Below are 19,184 nucleotides of genomic sequence, written 5' to 3'. Positions count from 1 at the left end.
GACATGACGGGTAAAACTCACTCACTCTCTCCCGCCTTCACCCAGCCCCCCCCCCCCCCCCCGGAGAATGTTCCTCCCTCTCCCTTCCTCTGCATCACAATGTTTATCTCTGCTGGATGTAATGGGGGAAACAATCAAATCAGCACCGTTTCCTTTTTAGGCGATGCCTGCTGCCTGAGCCTCACTAACGGACCCTTCCCTTCCCTGTGGCTCCCCGGCCAACCCAGGCTTATATGGTCATCACAGCCAGGGCCCACTTTACAGACAGGCTACTGTACACTACATACTGCAGGCGGACAGTACAGATGCTTACTGTACAATAAACCAGGTCCCTTGGTGTCCCCCAAATGGCACCCTATTCCCTATACAGTGCACTACTTTTGACCAGAGCCCTTTGGGCCCCAGTCAAAAGTAGTCCACTATACAGAGAATAAGGAGCCATTTGGGGCACAGATCCAGTGTGGATCTTTAAGGTTCATGTCCCAAGGTTCAGCTATCAATGAAAAATAAAAAAAAAAGTGCTGAGATGTTACTGGTCAGCGGATACCAAATCTGTCTAACTCATTATAGTTGGTGAATGGGAACTCAGGAGGCACTTAGACTCAAAGCCTTGAGCATCTAAAGTTTGTCTGTAAATCAGAGCAGAAATCTACAAAGGCAAGCTGACTGACTTCAGACAGAGGTGCAGCTGGAGTTCAAATGAAATAGTATTTTTCACATGCACCGAATACAACAGGGGTAGACCTTACTGTGACACGCTTACTTACGAGCCCCTAACAGTTTTAAAAAGTACGAAAAATTTGCTAAATGAACTGAAGGAAAAATATTAACAGAAAACAAGGCTAAATACAATGGGTACCGGTACCTAGTTAATGAGCGGGGGGTACAGGTTAGTTGAGAATACTGTATGTACATATTTACACAGTTGAAGTGGGAAGTTAACATGCACTTAGGTTGGAGTCATTAAAACGAGTTTTACAACCCCGCCACACATTTCTTGTTAATAACAAACTATAGTTTTGGCAAGTCGGTTAGGACAACTACTTTGTGCATGACAAGTACCGTAATTTCCGGACTATTAAGCGCACCTGAATATAAGCCGCACCCACTGAATTAAAAAATATATTATTTTGAACATAAATAAGTCTAAGCCGCAGGTGCCTACCAGTACATTGAAACAAATGAACTTTACACAGGCTTTAACGAAACACGGCTTGTAACAAAAAATAAAACATTTGCAGTAAGCTTTAGTTGTCTTTTTGCACTGAGTCAATTCCTCACGCTGCTGTTTCCAACGTCTTATCATCGACTCAATAAGACCAAGCTCCCGTGCAGCAGCTCTATTTCCTTTTCCAACAGCCAGATCAATCGCATTCAACTTGAAAGCTGCATCATATGCATTTCTCCATGTCTTTGCCATGATGAGGGTGACAAAATGACTACCGTAATCAGAATGATGGGAAGTTTGAGAGCGCTCGATTTAATCTAAACAGTAAACAAAAAAGTTGTTTGATCTTAACCCGTTCGGCAATTTCATCGGTCTAATGAAAGCTTCATGCCGCCAAAAAACTGAGCACGTCACAGAATGTGTTTTTTTGAAAAAAAATTAAATTGAAAGCGGGAAAAATCCATATATTAGCCGCGTCATTGTTTAAGCCGCGAGGTTCAAAGCCTGGGAAAAAAGTTGCGGCTTATAGTCTGGAATTTACGGTAATTTTCCAACAATTGTTTCCAGATTTCACAGTATCACAATTCCAGTGGGTCAGTAGTTTACATACACTAAGTTTAAACAGCTTGGAAAATTCCAGAAAATTACGTCATGGCTTTAGAAGATTCTGATGGGCTAATTGACATCATTTGAGTCAATTGCAGGTGCACCTGTGGATGTATTTCAAGGCCTACCGTCAAACTCAGTGCCTCTTTGCTTGACATCATGGTAAAATCAAAAGAAATCTAGCCAAAAATTGTGGACCTCCACAAGTCTGGTTCAGCCTTGGGAGCAATTTCCAAACACCTGAAGGTACCACGTTCATCTGTACAAACAATAGTACGCAAGTATAAACACCATGGGACCACGCAGCCGTCATTACGCTTAGGAAGGAGACGCGTTCTGTCTCCTAGAGATGAACATACTTTGGTGCAAAAAGTGCAAATCAATCCCAGAACAGCAGCAAAGGACCTTGTGAAGATGCTGGAGTAAACAGATACAAAAGTATCTATATCCACAGTAAAACGAGTCCTATATCGACAACCTTAAAGGCCGCTTAGCAAGGAAGAAGCCACTGCTCCAAAACTGCCATAAAAAAGCCAGACTACGGTTTGCAACAGCACATGGGGGCAAAGATCGTACTTTTTGGAGAAATGTCCTCTGGTCTGAAATTATGTGGATATATTAAAGAAACATCAAGACGTCAGGAAGTTGTTTAAACACTTTTTTGGTTACTGCATGATTTCATGTGTTATTTCATAGTTGACGTCATTATTATTCTACAATGTAGAAATTGGTCAAAGTAAAGAAACACCCTGGAATGAGTAGGTGTTCTAAAACTTTTGACTGGTACTGTATGTATGTTATGTACTGCTCTAGGGATATAATTATTGTTTGGAAAACCTTATTTACTATGTAGTATTCACTCTTTATTCGATGCGCACTGCAAAGAGCACTGCAGAGAACACTGGAAGAAGAATTATCACTGAATTATCACAGTGACTTATTGTAATGTTTGTTTATATATCAACTGGCGATTTGACACAAATAAATATTCATTCGTTAATTTTATGTAGGGGTAAAGTGACTATGCATAGCTAAGAGAGTGGCAGCAGTGTATGTGAAGAGTGTGAAGGAATGTGTGTGTGTGTGTGTGTTGGAGTGTCAGTGTAGTATGTGTGAGTGTGTGGTTAGAGACTAGTGGGTGTACGTTGAGCCTTTGCAAGAGAGTCAAAGCAAAAAATAGCAATAACTAAGAATAAAATAAGGGGGGGGGGTCAATGCAAATAGTCTGGTTAGCCCCTCACAGGTGGCCAGGGCCCCAGAGTCCCATCAAAGACCATGGTCCACCGTGCACACATTCAGACTGTATATACCCAAAACACACGCGCTTCAAATTCCAGCTATCTAGCTATGAACTAAACAGGGACAAATTCCAGGCTAAGCCATCAACAGGAGAAAAGCCAGTTCAAGAATGCCTGTTATGCTGCAATATTGTGTGAATAAACACATCAAAAGATGCAGAGGACTACAAGTACCATGCTAATGGAGGCGTTAGCTCTCACTGTTATAGAATCAAAAGATGTAAACGGTGCGTCTACAGGCACCTGTTAATATCTACAATACACATTGTACTCACCCAGCATATCCAGTCCCAAGAAATGGGACACAGGTGTTGTGGTGTAAAAGCTGTTGATATTAGGACAAACTACCTACGTCTACAGAGCACCACAGTGTCCTGTAAAGCAGAGCTGTGTCTCTCTATTCCCTCCTGAAGCACACAGCCAAAACCACAGAGACAATGGAAATACTCATCTAGAGCTCAGGCAGGTAATGCAGGAAAACAACCCCCTTATTTGCATTACACAAACCATGTAGGCATTTCACAGGAACAAAGGTAACCGTATCCTGACATCCTCTGCCGCCTTTGTAACCAGTCACATTACACTCATTCTCTTTTGAGCCATGCGATTGGTTGTCAATTAGCTTTTTTGCTTTCCCATACAAACCACTTTTTCCTGAGGGGCGGTCAATCCAATCAGTGAAGAGTCAGTCTGCACCCCTCCAAAACCTTTCCAGTTGGAACATTCCAACCTGCCTGCCCAAACATGCTATACCGGCGACATCACCGCCGACATCAGCAAAAACAAACAAATTGGCGTTTGTTGGCACCTAGGCACCACGGGGACAGAGATCCTCTAGCTTGCTCCTGGGGAGACCTGGGGAAATGAGGACATGGAGGGGCACTGCTGGAGCTTTCTGGTGGCTCGGCTCAACAACAATAAAAAGAACAACAGTAGGGCCGGGACGACAGCAGTGCCACAATATTTTTTACATGGCAAAAATTGTCCCTTAAAAATCTGCTGTATGTAAAATATTGTGTGCTATAGCTTGGAACATAAATAAATGTGACTCTGGATGACAACATAACGGGGAACGTTTATGTTTTGTTGCCATAGCACTACACAGCTGATTCAAATAGTCAAAGCTTGATGATGAGTTGGTTATTTCAATCAGCTGTGTAGTGCTAGGGCAAAAACCAAAACGTGTACCTGGGGGGGAACCTCGCTAAATTATATGGAACCTTACTAAATAACAACAACAGTTGTTGCCTACTGGAACATCAGCCTATCTTCTATAACGGTAGAAAGGAGGAGGGCAGCTCTAGATTTCACTGTCTGCTGTCAAACTATAATGATTCATAGCATCCTCTTTAGAAGGCTTTCTGCAACAACCGTTAAGATGGAGGAATTCCTAGCGACGTTGAGCTTGTTAGTACATTGACATACTGTGCTATTTGATATAATAACACAGATTTCCTGACAAATTTCCCAGGCTCTAAACAGGGCTGAGACTGCATCCCAAATGGCACCCTATTCCATTTATAGTTCACTACGTATGACCAGGATCCAAAGGGAATAGAGCCATCTGGTACGTTCCTTGAGTGTTCATGGTTTTTTTTTCAGGACATTGTTGAGATGCAATGGGCTTTGGTAATGGTGGTAGTGGTGGTAATGGTGGTAGTGGTGGTAGTGGTGGGCTTTGGTAGTGGTGGTAGTGGTGGGAGGGGAGGGCTTTGGTAGTGGTGGTAGTGGTGGGAGGGGAGGGCTTTGGTAGTGGTGGTAATGGTGGTAGTGGTGGGCTTTGGTAGTGGTGGTAGTGGTGGTAGTGGAGGGCTTTGGTAGTGGTGGTAATGGTGGTAGTGGTGGGAGGGGAGGGCTTTGGTAGTGGTGGTAGTGGTGGGAGGGGAGGGCTTTGGTAGTGGTGGGAGGGGAGGGGAGGGCTTTGGTAGTGGTGGTAGTGGTGGTAGTGGAGGGCTTTGGTAGTGGTGGTAGTGGTGGGAGGGGAGGGCTTTGGTAGTGGTGGTAGTGGTGGGAGGGGAGGGGAGGGCTTTGGTAGTGGTGGTAGTGGTGGTAGTGGAGGGCTTTGGTAGTGGTGGTAGTGGTGGGAGGGGAGGGCTTTGGTAGTGGTGGTAGTGGTGGGAGGGAGGGCTTTGGTAGTGGTGGTAGTGGTGGGAGGGGAGGGCTTTGGTAGTGGTGGTAGTGGTGGTAGTGGAGGGCTTTGGTATTGGTGGGAGGAGAGGGCTTTGGTATTGGTGGGAGGGGAGGGCTTTGGTATTGGTGGGAGGGGAGGGCTTTGGTATTGGTGGGAGGGGAGGGCTTTGGTATTGGTGGGAGGGGAGGGCTTTGGTATTGGTGGGAGGAGAGGGCTTTGGTATTGGTGGGAGGGGAGGGCTTTGATATTGGTGGGAGGGCTTTGGTATTGGTGGGAGGGGAGGGCTTTGGTAGTGGTGGGAGGGGAGGGCTTTGGTATTGGTGGGAGGGCTTTGGTATTGGTGGGAGGGGAGGGCTTTGGTAGTGGTGGGAGGGGAGGGCTTTGGTATTGGTGGGAGGAGAGGGCTTTGGTATTGGTGGGAGGGGAGGGCTTTGGTATTGGTGGGAGGGGAGGGCTTTGATATTGGTGGGAGGGCTTTGGTATTGGTGGGAGGGGAGGGCTTTGGTATTGGTGGGAGGGGAGGGCTTTGATATTGGTGGGAGGGGAGGGCTTTGATATTGGTGGGAGGGGAGGGCTTTGATATTGGTGGGAGGGGAGGGCTTTGATATTGGTGGGAGGGGAGGGCTTTGATATTGGTGGGAGGGGAGGGCTTTGGTATTGGTGGTGGTGGTGGGAGGGACCAACATACCGAGAGTAATTCTTTCCATTATTAAAGTCCAGCAAGAGCCAGAGAACACAAGGAGTCCATTTTCAGATCGGACCACACTTCACTAACTACATTTACAATCCAGAGGCCAGGAAACTCCCATGGGGAAAACAGTATGATGTCAGCAGACTATATGCCAAGAAATTACGTGAAATAGGTAAATTCCCCCCCAGATATAAAGATGCCATCTGTCACCTAACTGGAGAATATAAAGTAAGAAAAGATACACGAGGACAGGTTTCTACTCTAAAGATTCATCCATTTCACATGTTTTTAATCTAGCCGGACAAAGTTGACTAGACTATTTCTTTCTAGATCATTTTCAAGTAATGAATATCTAGTTGAAAATGTAGAAGAACAACACAATCAGTTATGGTTAATCCACAATGTTATGGTTAATCCACAATGCTATTGTTAATCCACAATGTTATTGTGGCATCATAGTAAAGATTAAAAGCTTATTTTCTGGAGGGAATCTGTTCCTGTTTACATTGAGATGAAAATTTTGTGACCACTCATATAGAGGCACCCTGTTGGTGGCGGTGGCAGTCTCAGTCTGGGGCTGATGGCTCAACCAGAACTCAGCCACAGCAAACTCACAGCAAACTCAGCGGTTTCATCGCTTGTCATTAGTGGTTCTGTTCAGTTAGTCAGTCAGTCAATGCTGCAGTGCTGAGTTCTAAGAAAACAGCTGGAGTCCCCTTAAAGGTTTTCCATCAACATGACAGCTGCCTGTTAATAGACACACCAGACCTCATTATAACCTGGGCCATATTCATTAGGGCACACCATTGCAAAACGTTTTGCAACAGAAAACAAAACTAAGCTTTTCTTATTGGACAAGTCCAGGTAGTCCCTACCTGTTTCAGTCCATTTTCTCCCCCTAATGAATACTACCCCAGTGAATTAGATCATGTGTGTCTGAAGCTGAAAAGCAGAATGGTCATTGAATTTCCTTTATAGTTGATGGAGTAGAGAGTTTAGTAATGTTGAGATAGACAGGCAGGTCAGTCAGGGCTGGCCATAGGCTGTGTCCCAAATGGCACCCTATACCCTACATCAGGGGTACTCAACTCTTACCCTACGAGGTCCATAGTCTGCAGGTTTTCTGTTCTACCTGATAATTAATTGCACCCATCTGGTGTCCCAGGTCTAAATCAGTCCCTGATTAGAGGGTAACAATTAAAACATGCAGTAGAACTGGCTTCACGGTCCAGAGTTGAGTTTGAAGGTCCCTACATAGTGCACTACTTTGGACCAGAGCCCTAGTCAAAAGTAGTGCACTATGTAGGGAATAGGGTGCCATTTGGGACGCAGCTATAGTTTAGTGAGGCAGGAGGTCGGGTAAGGTACGTAAGTGAGTGAACACTACTTCGCTACTCAATCATCTGTGTGACTGTCTGACTGTGTTAAACTGCAGTAGAGGTCAGGAGAGGAGAAACTCAAGACACAGCTGCACTGTAAACACCTCGGTTAGGGGGGCAAGACATTCTGACTGACACCACTGTGTGTGTTATGAGAAAGAGCGCACACACACACACACACACACACACACACACACACACACACACACACACACACACACACACACACACACACACACACACACACACACACACGAGAGCTCTAGTAACAGATCGGCAGTGTTGCCAATATGACCTCTGTGCCAAGGCTTTGCCAGGGCCACCTACCAGCTGACGACTCACACACATGCACACAGATCACGTCACCAACTGCCAAGGAGTTACAGTGGAACTATCCAGAATGACCATAGCGCTGGTCCAACATGGACCAGGAGGGAACATTCCAATAAGGCTGTTGAGGTCCTGCTGTGGCTTTGTACTCACATCTAACACAAACACACTTTACAGCTTCAGTAAGGTTGGGCGGGGTGCCACTCACACACAGAGAAATATTTACCATAAGGGTGAAACAGCCCCCTCTGACAGTTGAACCCACAGACACACAAAGAGTTTTGTCTTTCACCTGGAGCCTTCTCCCTTTATCTGTTTCATGTATTGAGCCTCAACGGTGACAAACTAAACAGCCTGAATCCTATTGTTCTGCAGACTGTTATACTGTGTGTGTGTGTGTGTGTGTGTGTGTGTGTGTGTGTGTGTGTGTGTGTGTGTGTGTGTGTGTGTCAAGTCAAAATCAGAGAGCCTTTCATCCACCACTACTGCCGTCTGAGGGCACTATGCTGTGTCCCAAATAGCACCCTAGTCCCTGAGCCGTGTCTGAAATGTGTCTTGCCTACAACTTAAAAAAAAAATGTAATACATTTTTATATTTAACTAGGCAAGTCAGTTAAGAACAAATTCTTATTTACAATGACGGCCTACAGGGGCAGAACGACACCTTGTCAGCTCGGTGAATCAATCTAGCAACCTTTCAGTTACTGGCCCAACGCTCTAATCACGAGGCTACCTTACACCTACCTGATACCTACCTGCCACCTACATACCACCTACCTGCCACCTACCTTCCACCTACCTGCCACCTACATACTGCCTACCTGCCACCTACATACTGCCTACCTGCCGCCTACCTGCCGCCTACCTGCCACCTACCTGTCACCTACCTGCCACCTACCTGCACCTACCTGCCTGCTACCTACCTGCAACCTACCTGCACCTACCTGCCACCTACCTGCCACCTACCTGCTACCTACCTGCCACCTACCTGCCACCTACCTGCCACCTACATGCCACCTACCTGCCACCTACCTGCCACCTACCTGCCACCTACCTGCCACCTACCCTTCACCTACCTGCCACCTACCTACCACCTACCTGTACCTACCTGCTATCCTACCTGTCACCTACCTGCACATACCTTCCACCTACCTGCCACCTACCTGCTACCTACCTTCTACCTACCTGTCACCTACCTGCTACCTACCTGCCACCTACCCTCCCCTACCTGCACCTACCTGCCACCTACCTACCTGCCACCTACCTGCACCTACCTGCCACCTATCTGCTACCTACCTGCCACCTACCTGCACCCACCTGTCACCTACCTGTCACCTACCTGCCACCTACCTACCTCTCACCTACCTGCCACCTACCTACCTGCCACCTACCTGCCACCTTCCTGCCGACTTACTAAAATGTCAATGTGTACTAAAAGTATGACATACTATTCAGAATGTACTGTTTAGTAAAAACGTAAAAAGTAAGCAACAAATATCAACGTACTACTCCTCCATACTGAGAAAGAGTAATCTAATGGGCCTTGTTCCCTCCATACTGAGAAAGAGTAATCTAACGGGCCTTGTTCCCTCCATACTGAGAAAGAGTAATCTAACGGGCCTTGTTCCCTCCATACTGAGAAAGAGTAATCTAACGGGCCTTGTTCCCTCCATACTGAGAAAGAGTAATCTAACGGGCCTTGTTCCCTCCATACTGAGAAAGAGTAATCTAACGGGCCTTGTTCCCTCCATACTGAGAAAGAGTAATCTAACGGACCTTGTTCCCTTCATACTGAGAAAGAGTAATCTAACGGGCCTTGTTCCCTCCATACTGAGAAAGAGTAATCTAACGGGCCTTGTTCCCTTCATACTGAGAAAGAGTAATCTAACGGGCCTTGTTCCCTCCATACTGAGAAAGAGTAATCTAACGGGCCTTGTTCCCTCCATACTGAGAAAGAGTAATCTAACGGGCCTTGTTCCCTCCATACTGAGAAAGAGTAATCTAACGGGCCTTGTTCCCTCCATACTGAGAAAGAGTAATCTAACGGGCCTTGTTCCCTCCATACTGAGAAAGAGTAATCTAACGGGCCTTGTTCCCTCCATACTGAGAAAGAGTAATCTAACGGGCCTTGTTCCCTCCATACTGAGAAAGAGTAATCTAACGGGCCTTGTTCCCTCCATACTGAGAAAGAGTAATCTAACGGGCCTTGTTCCCTCCATACTGAGAAAGAGTAATCTAACGGGCCTTGTTCCCTCCATACTGAGAAAGAGTAATCTAACGGGCCTTGTTCCCTTCATACTGAGAAAGAGTAATCTAACGGGCCTTGTTCCCTCCATACGGAGAAAGAGTAATCTAACGGGCCTTGTTCCCTCCATACTGAGAAAGAGTAATCTAACGGGCCTTGTTCCCTTCATACTGAGAAAGAGTAATCTAACGGGCCTTGTTCCCTCCATACTGAGAAAGAGTAATCTAACGGGCCTTGTTCCCTCCATACTGAGAAAGAGTAATCTAACGGGCCTTGTTCCCTTCATACTGAGAAAGAGTAATCTAACGGGCCTTGTTCCCTTCATACTGAGAAAGAGTAATCTAACGGGCCTTGTTCCCTCCATACTGAGAAAGAGTAATCTAACGGGCCTTGTTCCCTCCATACTGAGAAAGAGTAATCTAACGGGCCTTGTTCCCTCCATACTGAGAAAGAGTAATCTAACGGACCTTGTTCCCTTCATACTGAGAAAGAGTAATCTAACGGGCCTTGTTCCCTCCATACTGAGAAAGAGTAATCTAACGGGCCTTGTTCCCTCCATACTGAGAAAGAGTAATCTAACGGGCCTTGTTCCCTCCATACTGAGAAAGAGTAATCTAACGGGCCTTGTTCCCTCCATACTGAGAAAGAGTAATCTAACGGACCTTGTTCCCTTCATACTGAGAAAGAGTAATCTAACGGGCCTTGTTCCCTCCATACTGAGAAAGAGTAATCTAACGGGCCTTGTTCCCTTCATACTGAGAAAGAGTAATCTAACGGGCCCTGTTCCCTCCATACTGAGAAAGAGTAATCTAACGGGCCTTGTTCCCTCCATACTGAGAAAGAGTAATCTAACGGGCCTTGTTCCCTCCATACTGAGAAAGAGTAATCTAACGGGCCCTGTTCCCTTCATACTGAGAAAGAGTAATCTAACGGGCCTTGTTCCCTCCATACTGAGAAAGAGTAATCTAACGGGCCTTTTTCCCTCCATACTGAGAAAGAGTAATCTAACGGGCCTTGTTCCCTCCATACTGAGAAAGAGTAATCTAACGGGCCCTGTTCCCTCCATACTGAGAAAGAGTAATCTAACGGGCCTTGTTCCCTCCATACTGAGAAAGAGTAATCTAACGGGCCTTGTTCCCTCCATACGGAGAAAGAGTAATCTAACGGGCCTTGTTCCCTCCATACTGAGAAAGAGTAATCTAACGGGCCTTGTTCCCTCCATACTGAGAAAGAGTAAACTAACGGGCCTTGTTCCCTTCATACTGAGAAAGAGTAATCTAACGGGCCTTGTTCCCTTCATACTGAGAAAGAGTAATCTAACGGGCCTTGTTCCCTTCATACTGAGAAAGAGTAATCTAACGGGCCTTGTTCCCTCCATACTGAGAAAGAGTAATCTAACGGGCCTTGTTCCCTCCATACTGAGAAAGAGTAATCTAACGGGCCTTGTTCCCTCCATACTGAGAAAGAGTAATCTAACGGGCCTTGTTCCCTTCATACTGAGAAAGAGTAATCTAACGGGCCTTGTTCCCTCCATACTGAGAAAGAGTAATCTAACGGGCCTTGTTCCCTCCATACTGAGAAAGAGTAATCTAACGGGCCTTGTTCCCTCCATACTGAGAAAGAGTAATCTAACGGGCCTTGTTCCCTCCATACTGAGAAAGAGTAATCTAACGGGCCTTGTTCCCTCCATACTGAGAAAGAGTAATCTAACAGGCCTTGTTCCCTCCATACTGAGAAAGAGTAATCTAACGGGCCTTGTTCCCTCCATACTGAGAAAGAGTAATCTAACGGGCCTTGTTCCCTCCATACTGAGAAAGAGTAATCTAACGGGCCCTGTTCCCTTCATACGGAGAAAGAGTAATCTAACGGGCCTTGTTCCCTCCATACTGAGAAAGAGTAATCTAACGGGCCTTGTTCCCTCCATACTGAGAAAGAGTAATCTAACGGGCCTTGTTCCCTCCATAATGAGAAAGAGTAAACTAACGGGCCTTGTTCCCTTCATTGTTCATTTTTGCAGAACTATCTGATTATCAGCTGTTGTCAAATACACTTGGGTGAAATGTCGATTCTCTTTCTCAATAGCATGCAGCAAATTCTACTTGATGAAGACTAAATTACTATGACATCCTGGCATTTAAAGCACTATTTTCCAAACTTCCTAAACTATCAAACTTCCTATTTTCGCACACCCAAAAAGACTACTATTTAGAACACAAGTATGGGTATTTGGACATGGCCCAAGGTTAAAAGCAGTGTACTACAAAAGGAATAGGGTGCCATTTGGGGACGAACCCAGGTCTCCTGTCCTGTCACAGGCCGTAAACCTTCATTGAGCCGGAGCGTAGTGATCTGGAGTTAGTGCTATCAGGAGAGAAGACAGGACAGACAGGACAGACAGGACGCTGCCAACTGCGGCACACAACTGTGAAGAGCACAGCCATTGTCAATGTCTCAAATGACACCCCTAATCCCTATGAAGTGCGCTACATTCGACCAGGGCCCATAGGGTGCACTATATAGGTAAAAGTGTGTTATTTGGGATGCAGTCATTGTCAGTACTGGGAGGTTAGCCTACACACAGGAAGTACAGATGAGTGGACAGTGTTATACAGTCAGTAACCCTGTCCCCACGTTCAAGTGCTGCCACATGGAGAGAGAGCTGGCTGATGGACGAGGTTATAGGCCTACAGTAAATGACTGCCAACCGCGTAACATGACTTCTCCCTGGCATTTTGTGGCACTGGACTGTGATCGGTTAGGGAAAATCAAAATACCAACTACCACCAACCAACATTCTGTTTTTTGAGAGGAGTGATGGGCTATCGTAAGAACAGAGGGCTTTTCTGAGGCTCTCCAAACAAAAGCTACTTTAGTGAATCTAAATCAAAATACAAAACTACCACCAATCACAGTCCAGTGGTGGTGGGCTATATCATGGTGGTGAGCTATATCGTGGTGGTGAGTTATATCGTGGTGGTGGGCTATATCATGGTGGTGAGTTATATCATGGTGGTGGGCTATATCGTGGTGGTGAGTTATATCATGGTGGTGGGCTATATCGTGGTGGTGAGTTATATCATGGTGGTGGGCTATATCGTGGTGGTGAGTTATATCATGGTGGTGGGCTATATCGTGGTGGTGAGTTATATCATGGTGGTGGGCTATATCGTGGTGGTGGGCTATATCATGGTGGTGGGCTATATCGTGGTGGTGAGTTATATCATGGTGGTGGGCTATATCGTGGTGGTGAGTTATATCATGGTGGTGGGCTATATCGTGGTGGTGAGTTATATCATGGTGGTGAGCTATATCGTGGTGGTGAGTTATATCGTGGTGGTGGGCTATATCGTGGTGGTTTGTTATATCATGGTGGTGGGCTATATCGTGGTGGTGGGCTATATCATGGTTGGGCTATATCGTGGTGGTGAGTTACATCGTGGTGGTGAGCTATATCATGGTGGTGAGCTATATCGTGGCGGTGAGTTATATCATGGTGGTGGGCTATATCGTGGTGGTGAGTTATATCATGGTGGTGGGCTATATCGTGGTGGTGAGTTATATCATGGTGGTGGGCTATATCGTGGTGGTGAGTTATATCATGGTGGTGGGCTATATCGTGGTGGTGAGTTATATCATGGTGGTGAGCTATATCGTGGTGGTGAGTTATATCGTGGTGGTGGGCTATATCGTGGTGGTGAGTTATATCATGGTGGTGGGCTATATCGTGGTGGTGAGTTATATCATGGTGGTGGGCTATATCGTGGTGGTGAGTTATATCATGGTGGTGGGCTATATCGTGGTGGTGAGTTATATCATGGTGGTGGGCTATATCGTGGTGGTGAGTTATATCATGGTGGTGGGCTATATCGTGGTGGTGAGTTATATCATGGTGGTGGGCTATATCGTGGTGGTGAGTTATATCATGGTGGTGGGCTATATCGTGGCGGTGAGTTATATCATGGTGGTGAGTAATATCATGGCGGTGAGTTATATCATGGTGGTGGGCTATATCGTGGTGGTGAGTTATATCGTGGTGGTGAGCTATATCATGGTGGTGAGTTATATCGTGGCGGTGAGTTATATCATGGTGGTGGGCTATATCGTGGTGGTGAGTTATATCATGGTGGTGGGCTATATCGTGGTGGTGAGTTATATCGTGGTGGTGGGCTATATCGTGGTGGTGAGTTATATCATGGTGGTGGGCTATATCGTGGTGGTGAGTTATATCATGGTGGTGGGCTATATCGTGGTGGTGAGTTATATCATGGTGGTGGGCTATATCGTGGCGGTGAGTTATATCGTGGCGGTGAGTTATATCGTGGCGGTGAGTTATATCGTGGCGGTGAGTTATATCGTGGCGGTGAGTTATATCGTGGCGGTGGGCTATATCGTGGTGGTGGGCTATATCGTGGCGGTGAGTTATATCGTGGCGGTGAGTTATATCGTGGCGGTGAGTTATATCGTGGCGGTGAGTTATATCGTGGTGGTGGGCTATATCGTGGTGGTGGGCTATATCGTGGCGGTGAGTTATATCGTGGCGGTGAGTTATATCGTGGCGGTGAGTTATATCGTGGCGGTGAGTTATATCGTGGCGGTGAGTTATATCGTGGCGGTGAGTTATATCGTGGTGGTGGGCTATATCGTGGCGGTGAGTTATATCGTGGCGGTGAGTTATATCGTGGCGGTGAGTTATATCGTGGCGGTGAGTTATATCGTGGTGGTGGGCTATATCGTGGTGGTGGGCTATATCGTGGCGGTGAGTTATATCGTGGCGGTGAGTTATATCGTGGCGGTGAGTTATATCGTGGCGGTGAGTTATATCATGGTGGTGGGCTATATCGTGGTGGTGGGCTATATCGTGGCGGTGAGTTATATCGTGGCGGTGAGTTATATCGTGGTGGTGGGCTATATCGTGGTGGTGAGTTATATCGTGGTGGTGAGTTATATCGTGGTGGTGAGTTATATCGTGGTGGTGAGTTATATCGTGGTGGTGAGTTATATCGTGGTGGTGAGCTATATCGTGGTGGTGAGCTATTTCGTGGTGGTGGGCTATATCGTGGTGGTGAGCTATATCGTGGTGGTGAGTTATAACGTGGTGGTGGGCTATATCGTGGTGGTGAGTTATATCGTGGTGGTGAGCTATATCGTGGTGGTGAGTTATATCGTGGTGGTGAGCTATATCGTGGTGGTGAGTTATATCGTGGTGGTGAGCTATATCGTGAGAATAGTGCTTTTCAGACTGAGGCTATGAACGAAAGCTACTTTAGTGATAACTAAAATGTGTGGTAATACCCTAAAGACCATTGGGTTTAACCATGGGAGTGCCTTATCAAACAGACTCCAAGCTCAAAACCAGACATAATAGGCTACAGTGATACATAGCAACACAGCGAACTGAATCCTTCAACTCTCTGGAGTTCCTCTCCAGAGGTGGGTTAGACTGGAGTTGGACTATGCCTACTTTTCAGCTGTTTGAGTATATGGCACAGGATGAAAGAGCACCTGGCTTATCTAGTGAGACAGCACTATATCTGCTAAACAACTAGGACTTCATGATGCATGATACCTTCCTACCAATGCCACCAAATAATAAAAAGAGGATAAATAAATAGAAACAATTGTATGGTGGAAATTTGATTGAACAGTCCGAAACTAGTATACCTGCCAACAAATAACAATTGGTTTATTTTCCAGCTCATTGATTTCATTTCATGGCTGAAGAAGTGGCTGTCTAGCTAATGAAGATGTCTAGCATTGCGTAAAACCTTCTCGCCAGGATTTACTAAATCAGCCAACCAGTGGCTAATTCCCTCTGCTTATGCTGCTCCGTAATATTTTTCTAGCCGACCGCGCTAGCTCCACACACAGAGAATCAGAGATCCATCCCAAACGGCACCCTATTGTAGTGCACTACTTTTGACCAGACGCCTATGGTCCCTGGTCAAAAGTAGTGCACTACGTAGGGAATAGGGTGCGATTTGGGACGCTACCAGAGAAAAGCCTTGGTTGGTAATCCTGTCAGTAAAACAGTGTGGCATTAGTTATTTAGACTCTCTAGTCCTCTACTACTTTATATAACATCTGTCTGTCCATGTCCAGAATGTCCCCATCTATACATAGAGAGAAGAGAAGAGCAAAGCAGCTTTTTCCTCCTTGTGGGAAATAAAGCCAAAGTAATCACTGAGTCAATGTGACGCCACTGGATTCCATGTGACAGTCTTTATGTGGAAAGTCTCAGTTATTTTGTTAAAGGGCCATCCAGCGGCATTGTTCTATATACCATCAGAAATATGCTGTTGTTTTTCAGACTTTTCCTTCTAGGGAATGTTGCATCGGGCTCAGATTTGAGGTCAGTATTAGTTTGGGGTTATACACCATTTACACATTCATACACCATGAAACATCAGGTGACAGGGTTCCATCTCACGTCGTTCTGTACGATGTGTGTGTCTAGGTGCCATGCTGGAAATGTTTCGAGACAATGCAAGCAGAGGGAGAACTGACAGGCAGTCCCACCAGTGTGGCGTTTGACTGATGGCAGAGAACCAAGGCATTGAACGGTGGCGTGGCGCTCAGCCACATAAATAGGCCAGCGCAGTCAGCTGTGAACGAACAGCATCAACACAACGACAGACACTCGGCCCAGTGCTTCGTTAACGCATGGACCTATATGTACTATGTGCATACATGCATATGGCTGAGTGCGAGTCCCAAATAGCACCCTATTCTCTATATAGTGCACTACTTTTGACAAGAGCTGTTGGACCCTGGTCAAAAGTAGTGCACTAAATAGGGAACAGGGTGCCATTTGGTATGCACCTTGTGCTTTAGTCAACCACAGCTGGCCAGATTAGCTATTTCCAGAGGCAATAACCTCACACTCACCATGCTACTGTGATCCGCACTGGAGGCTGCTGAGGGGAGGACGGCTCATAATAATGGAGTGAACGGAATTGCAACAAACACATGTTTTTGATTCCATTTCATTCACTCCATTCCAGCCATTACTATGAGCCGTCCTCCCCTCAGCAGCCTCCACTGATGAACTGGGCTTTTCCAGCCTGCGTGGGGATTCACTAACACCTTGACTGGAGATGCAGGGCAGGTTCAGCCGCTCTGAAACAAGGTAAGCGGGAGGTTGAAGGTCCACTCACTGTCTCACGAGGCAGCTTTCTTTCCCTTGTGTTTTCAGACCTGTCTGAGCTCACAGAAACCATTTTACTCCACACAGTTGAGGTCACTTCCAAACCACAAAAAAGTGTATTTTGATACTTTCCAGTCAGTTTGGTTGAGAAAGGTAGCAGGAACAACACCAGTTGAGCCTTCAGCCCTCGTGGACCCAGGTCCCACAGCTAGCTAGCTGGGACTGGCTCTGCCTATAACATATAGGCACATTATGACTACGTTCCAAATGGCACCCTATTTCCTATAAAGTGCACTACTTTTGACTAGAGCCCTGGTCAAATGTGGTGCACTAAATAGAACATAGAGTGATAGGAAATAGGGTGCCATTTGGGACTCACCCTATGTCTGATATTTTCATGAGTTTGGAAGGTCTGCTGCAGTGCTTGGCATGGCCTAGTGCCGAGTGTCAAATGACACCCCACTTCCTATATAGTGCACTATTTTTGACCAAGGTACATAGGGCAATGGTCAAAAGTAGTGCACTATATAGGGAATAGGGTGCCATTTGGGATACAAACCTAGCTGTCAAGTGAAGAGGAAATACCACTCTAAGCTGCTAAAACCATGGTGGTTTTAATCTCTTAAAACCAGGACCTGGCATCCCTAAACACCCTTCACTGATCAACGAGATTGGTGGCGTCTTGTTTATCAACTACCCCCCCCTTCTTCTTATCTCTTCGTCTATTGTCTTGTTGCGTTTTCCTCAGCCTGCACTTTGAAGTGCCTGGCTGGGACTTTGAGATGTGAGATGTGATGTGCTTTGTGGTAATGGAGGTCTGATCGTGTGAATCCCAAATGGCACCCTATTCCATTTCTAGTGCACTACTTTTGACCAGAGCCCTATGGGCCGCAGTGCACTTAACAGGGAGTCATTTGGGACGCAGACCTGGAGAGGCTGATGATCAGCCCCCAGAGCCACAGAGCCGTAGCTGAAGAGGGAAACACTGAAACGTAACCTCTAGCCGCTGTTCACACTGCCTGATCCATAATAACACATGGCCCTGTAAAGCCATCCATATATAAACAGGGAGGGGGATGGAAAGCTTTAACCATGATACCAATCCAACAGACATAACTGGGAAGTAAATACATCTAAAAAGAGCCAGAGTACAGAAGCATGTTGAATATTTTTTCCTGTCTTTTTAAAGACATTTATTTCTGGGTCTTGGAAGGTGTGGGAGGGATAATAGGGAGAGAAGGCCACAGAGTGATCAGAGACCTGAGAAGCATATTTGTTAGAAACATGGGAACTGGAGAGAATGTGCATCTCCTTCTCTGCTCACCACAGCATAGTCTACAGAGGTGCCAACATTCTTCGGCAGCCATTTTAGTGCTGAGAGAGTAACAGTCTGGCCTAACCTTTTCTTCCCTGCAGGCCAAGGGAATGCTATACATTGAGCTGTATCTCATTTCTGTCACTGTAGAAAACATAAGTATTGGAGCCAGAGTTATAATGACATAAAAGTCTAACGTGACACCCATAGTAACAGGGTTAAACAACAGTAGAACTATATTCCGTTGTCCTGATCATCAAGCTACCCGTCCGTCTGCTCAACGACAGAAGTAATAATAAAAGGATTTCTAGTTAACTTTTCTACCCGTCTGTCTGTCGACTGGGGACAGAGAAGAGTGACAGAATGGGACCCCTAGGGATTCACAGAGCTGGAAAAGATTGAGCAGCTTGACTGGACTGATGAAATAAACACACATGGACTCGCCCTCTGGAGTGGAGACGCTGTTGTGGCACGGGCCAGGCCAGGCAGGGTGGAGCTGGATGCATTCTGGGGCTACATCCCAAATGGTATCCTATTCCCTATATAGTGCCCTACTTTTGACCGGAGCCTCCCTACTTTTGACCAGAGCCTCCCTAATTTTGACCAGAGCCTCTGGTCAAAAGTAGTTCACTATATATGGAATAGGGTGCCATTTGGGACACAGCCTGGAACTGTGGATTCCTGGGGCCTGATGCCATCCACTGCTCTGGAATACCAGAGGCTTCCTTCCTGGGCTCCAGTGACTGACGGACGGACTGACTGAATGACTTGACCACAACTGGTGCCGACCGAGTCCAACCTCTCTCTCCCTCTTCCCCCCCCCCCCAACTCCCCTGATTGAGTTACTAGTATGGCATCTGGGGGGTGAATGCAGACC

At 46.3% G+C, this 19,184-nt stretch overlaps 1 protein-coding gene across 11 annotated transcripts in view; it reads right to left on the bottom strand.

The window, feature by feature from the left end:
* The window catches only part of LOC106568825 (disco-interacting protein 2 homolog C), a 255,185-nt gene that overhangs the window by 112,516 nt on the left and 123,485 nt on the right, over positions 1-19,184 (bottom strand). For 2 of the 11 annotated variants that reach the window (XM_082960832.1, XM_082960833.1), the window contains exon 1: positions 3,348-3,612. The exons of the other annotated variants lie outside the window; for them this stretch is intronic. In XM_082960832.1, the coding sequence (XP_082816958.1) occupies positions 3,348-3,354 (7 nt within the window). In that variant the 5' untranslated portion in view covers positions 3,355-3,612. Of the gene's footprint in view, positions 1-3,347; positions 3,613-19,184 lie in introns of those variants that run through there. 11 annotated transcript variants of the gene reach the window in all.

Source organism: Salmo salar, chromosome 14, assembly GCF_965601325.2.
Source record: "Salmo salar chromosome 14, fSalSal1, whole genome shotgun sequence".
Classification (NCBI taxonomy): domain Eukaryota; kingdom Metazoa; phylum Chordata; class Actinopteri; order Salmoniformes; family Salmonidae; genus Salmo; species Salmo salar.
Note: the sequence above shows the minus strand (reverse complement) of the source record. Positions and strands in the feature narration are given on the sequence as shown.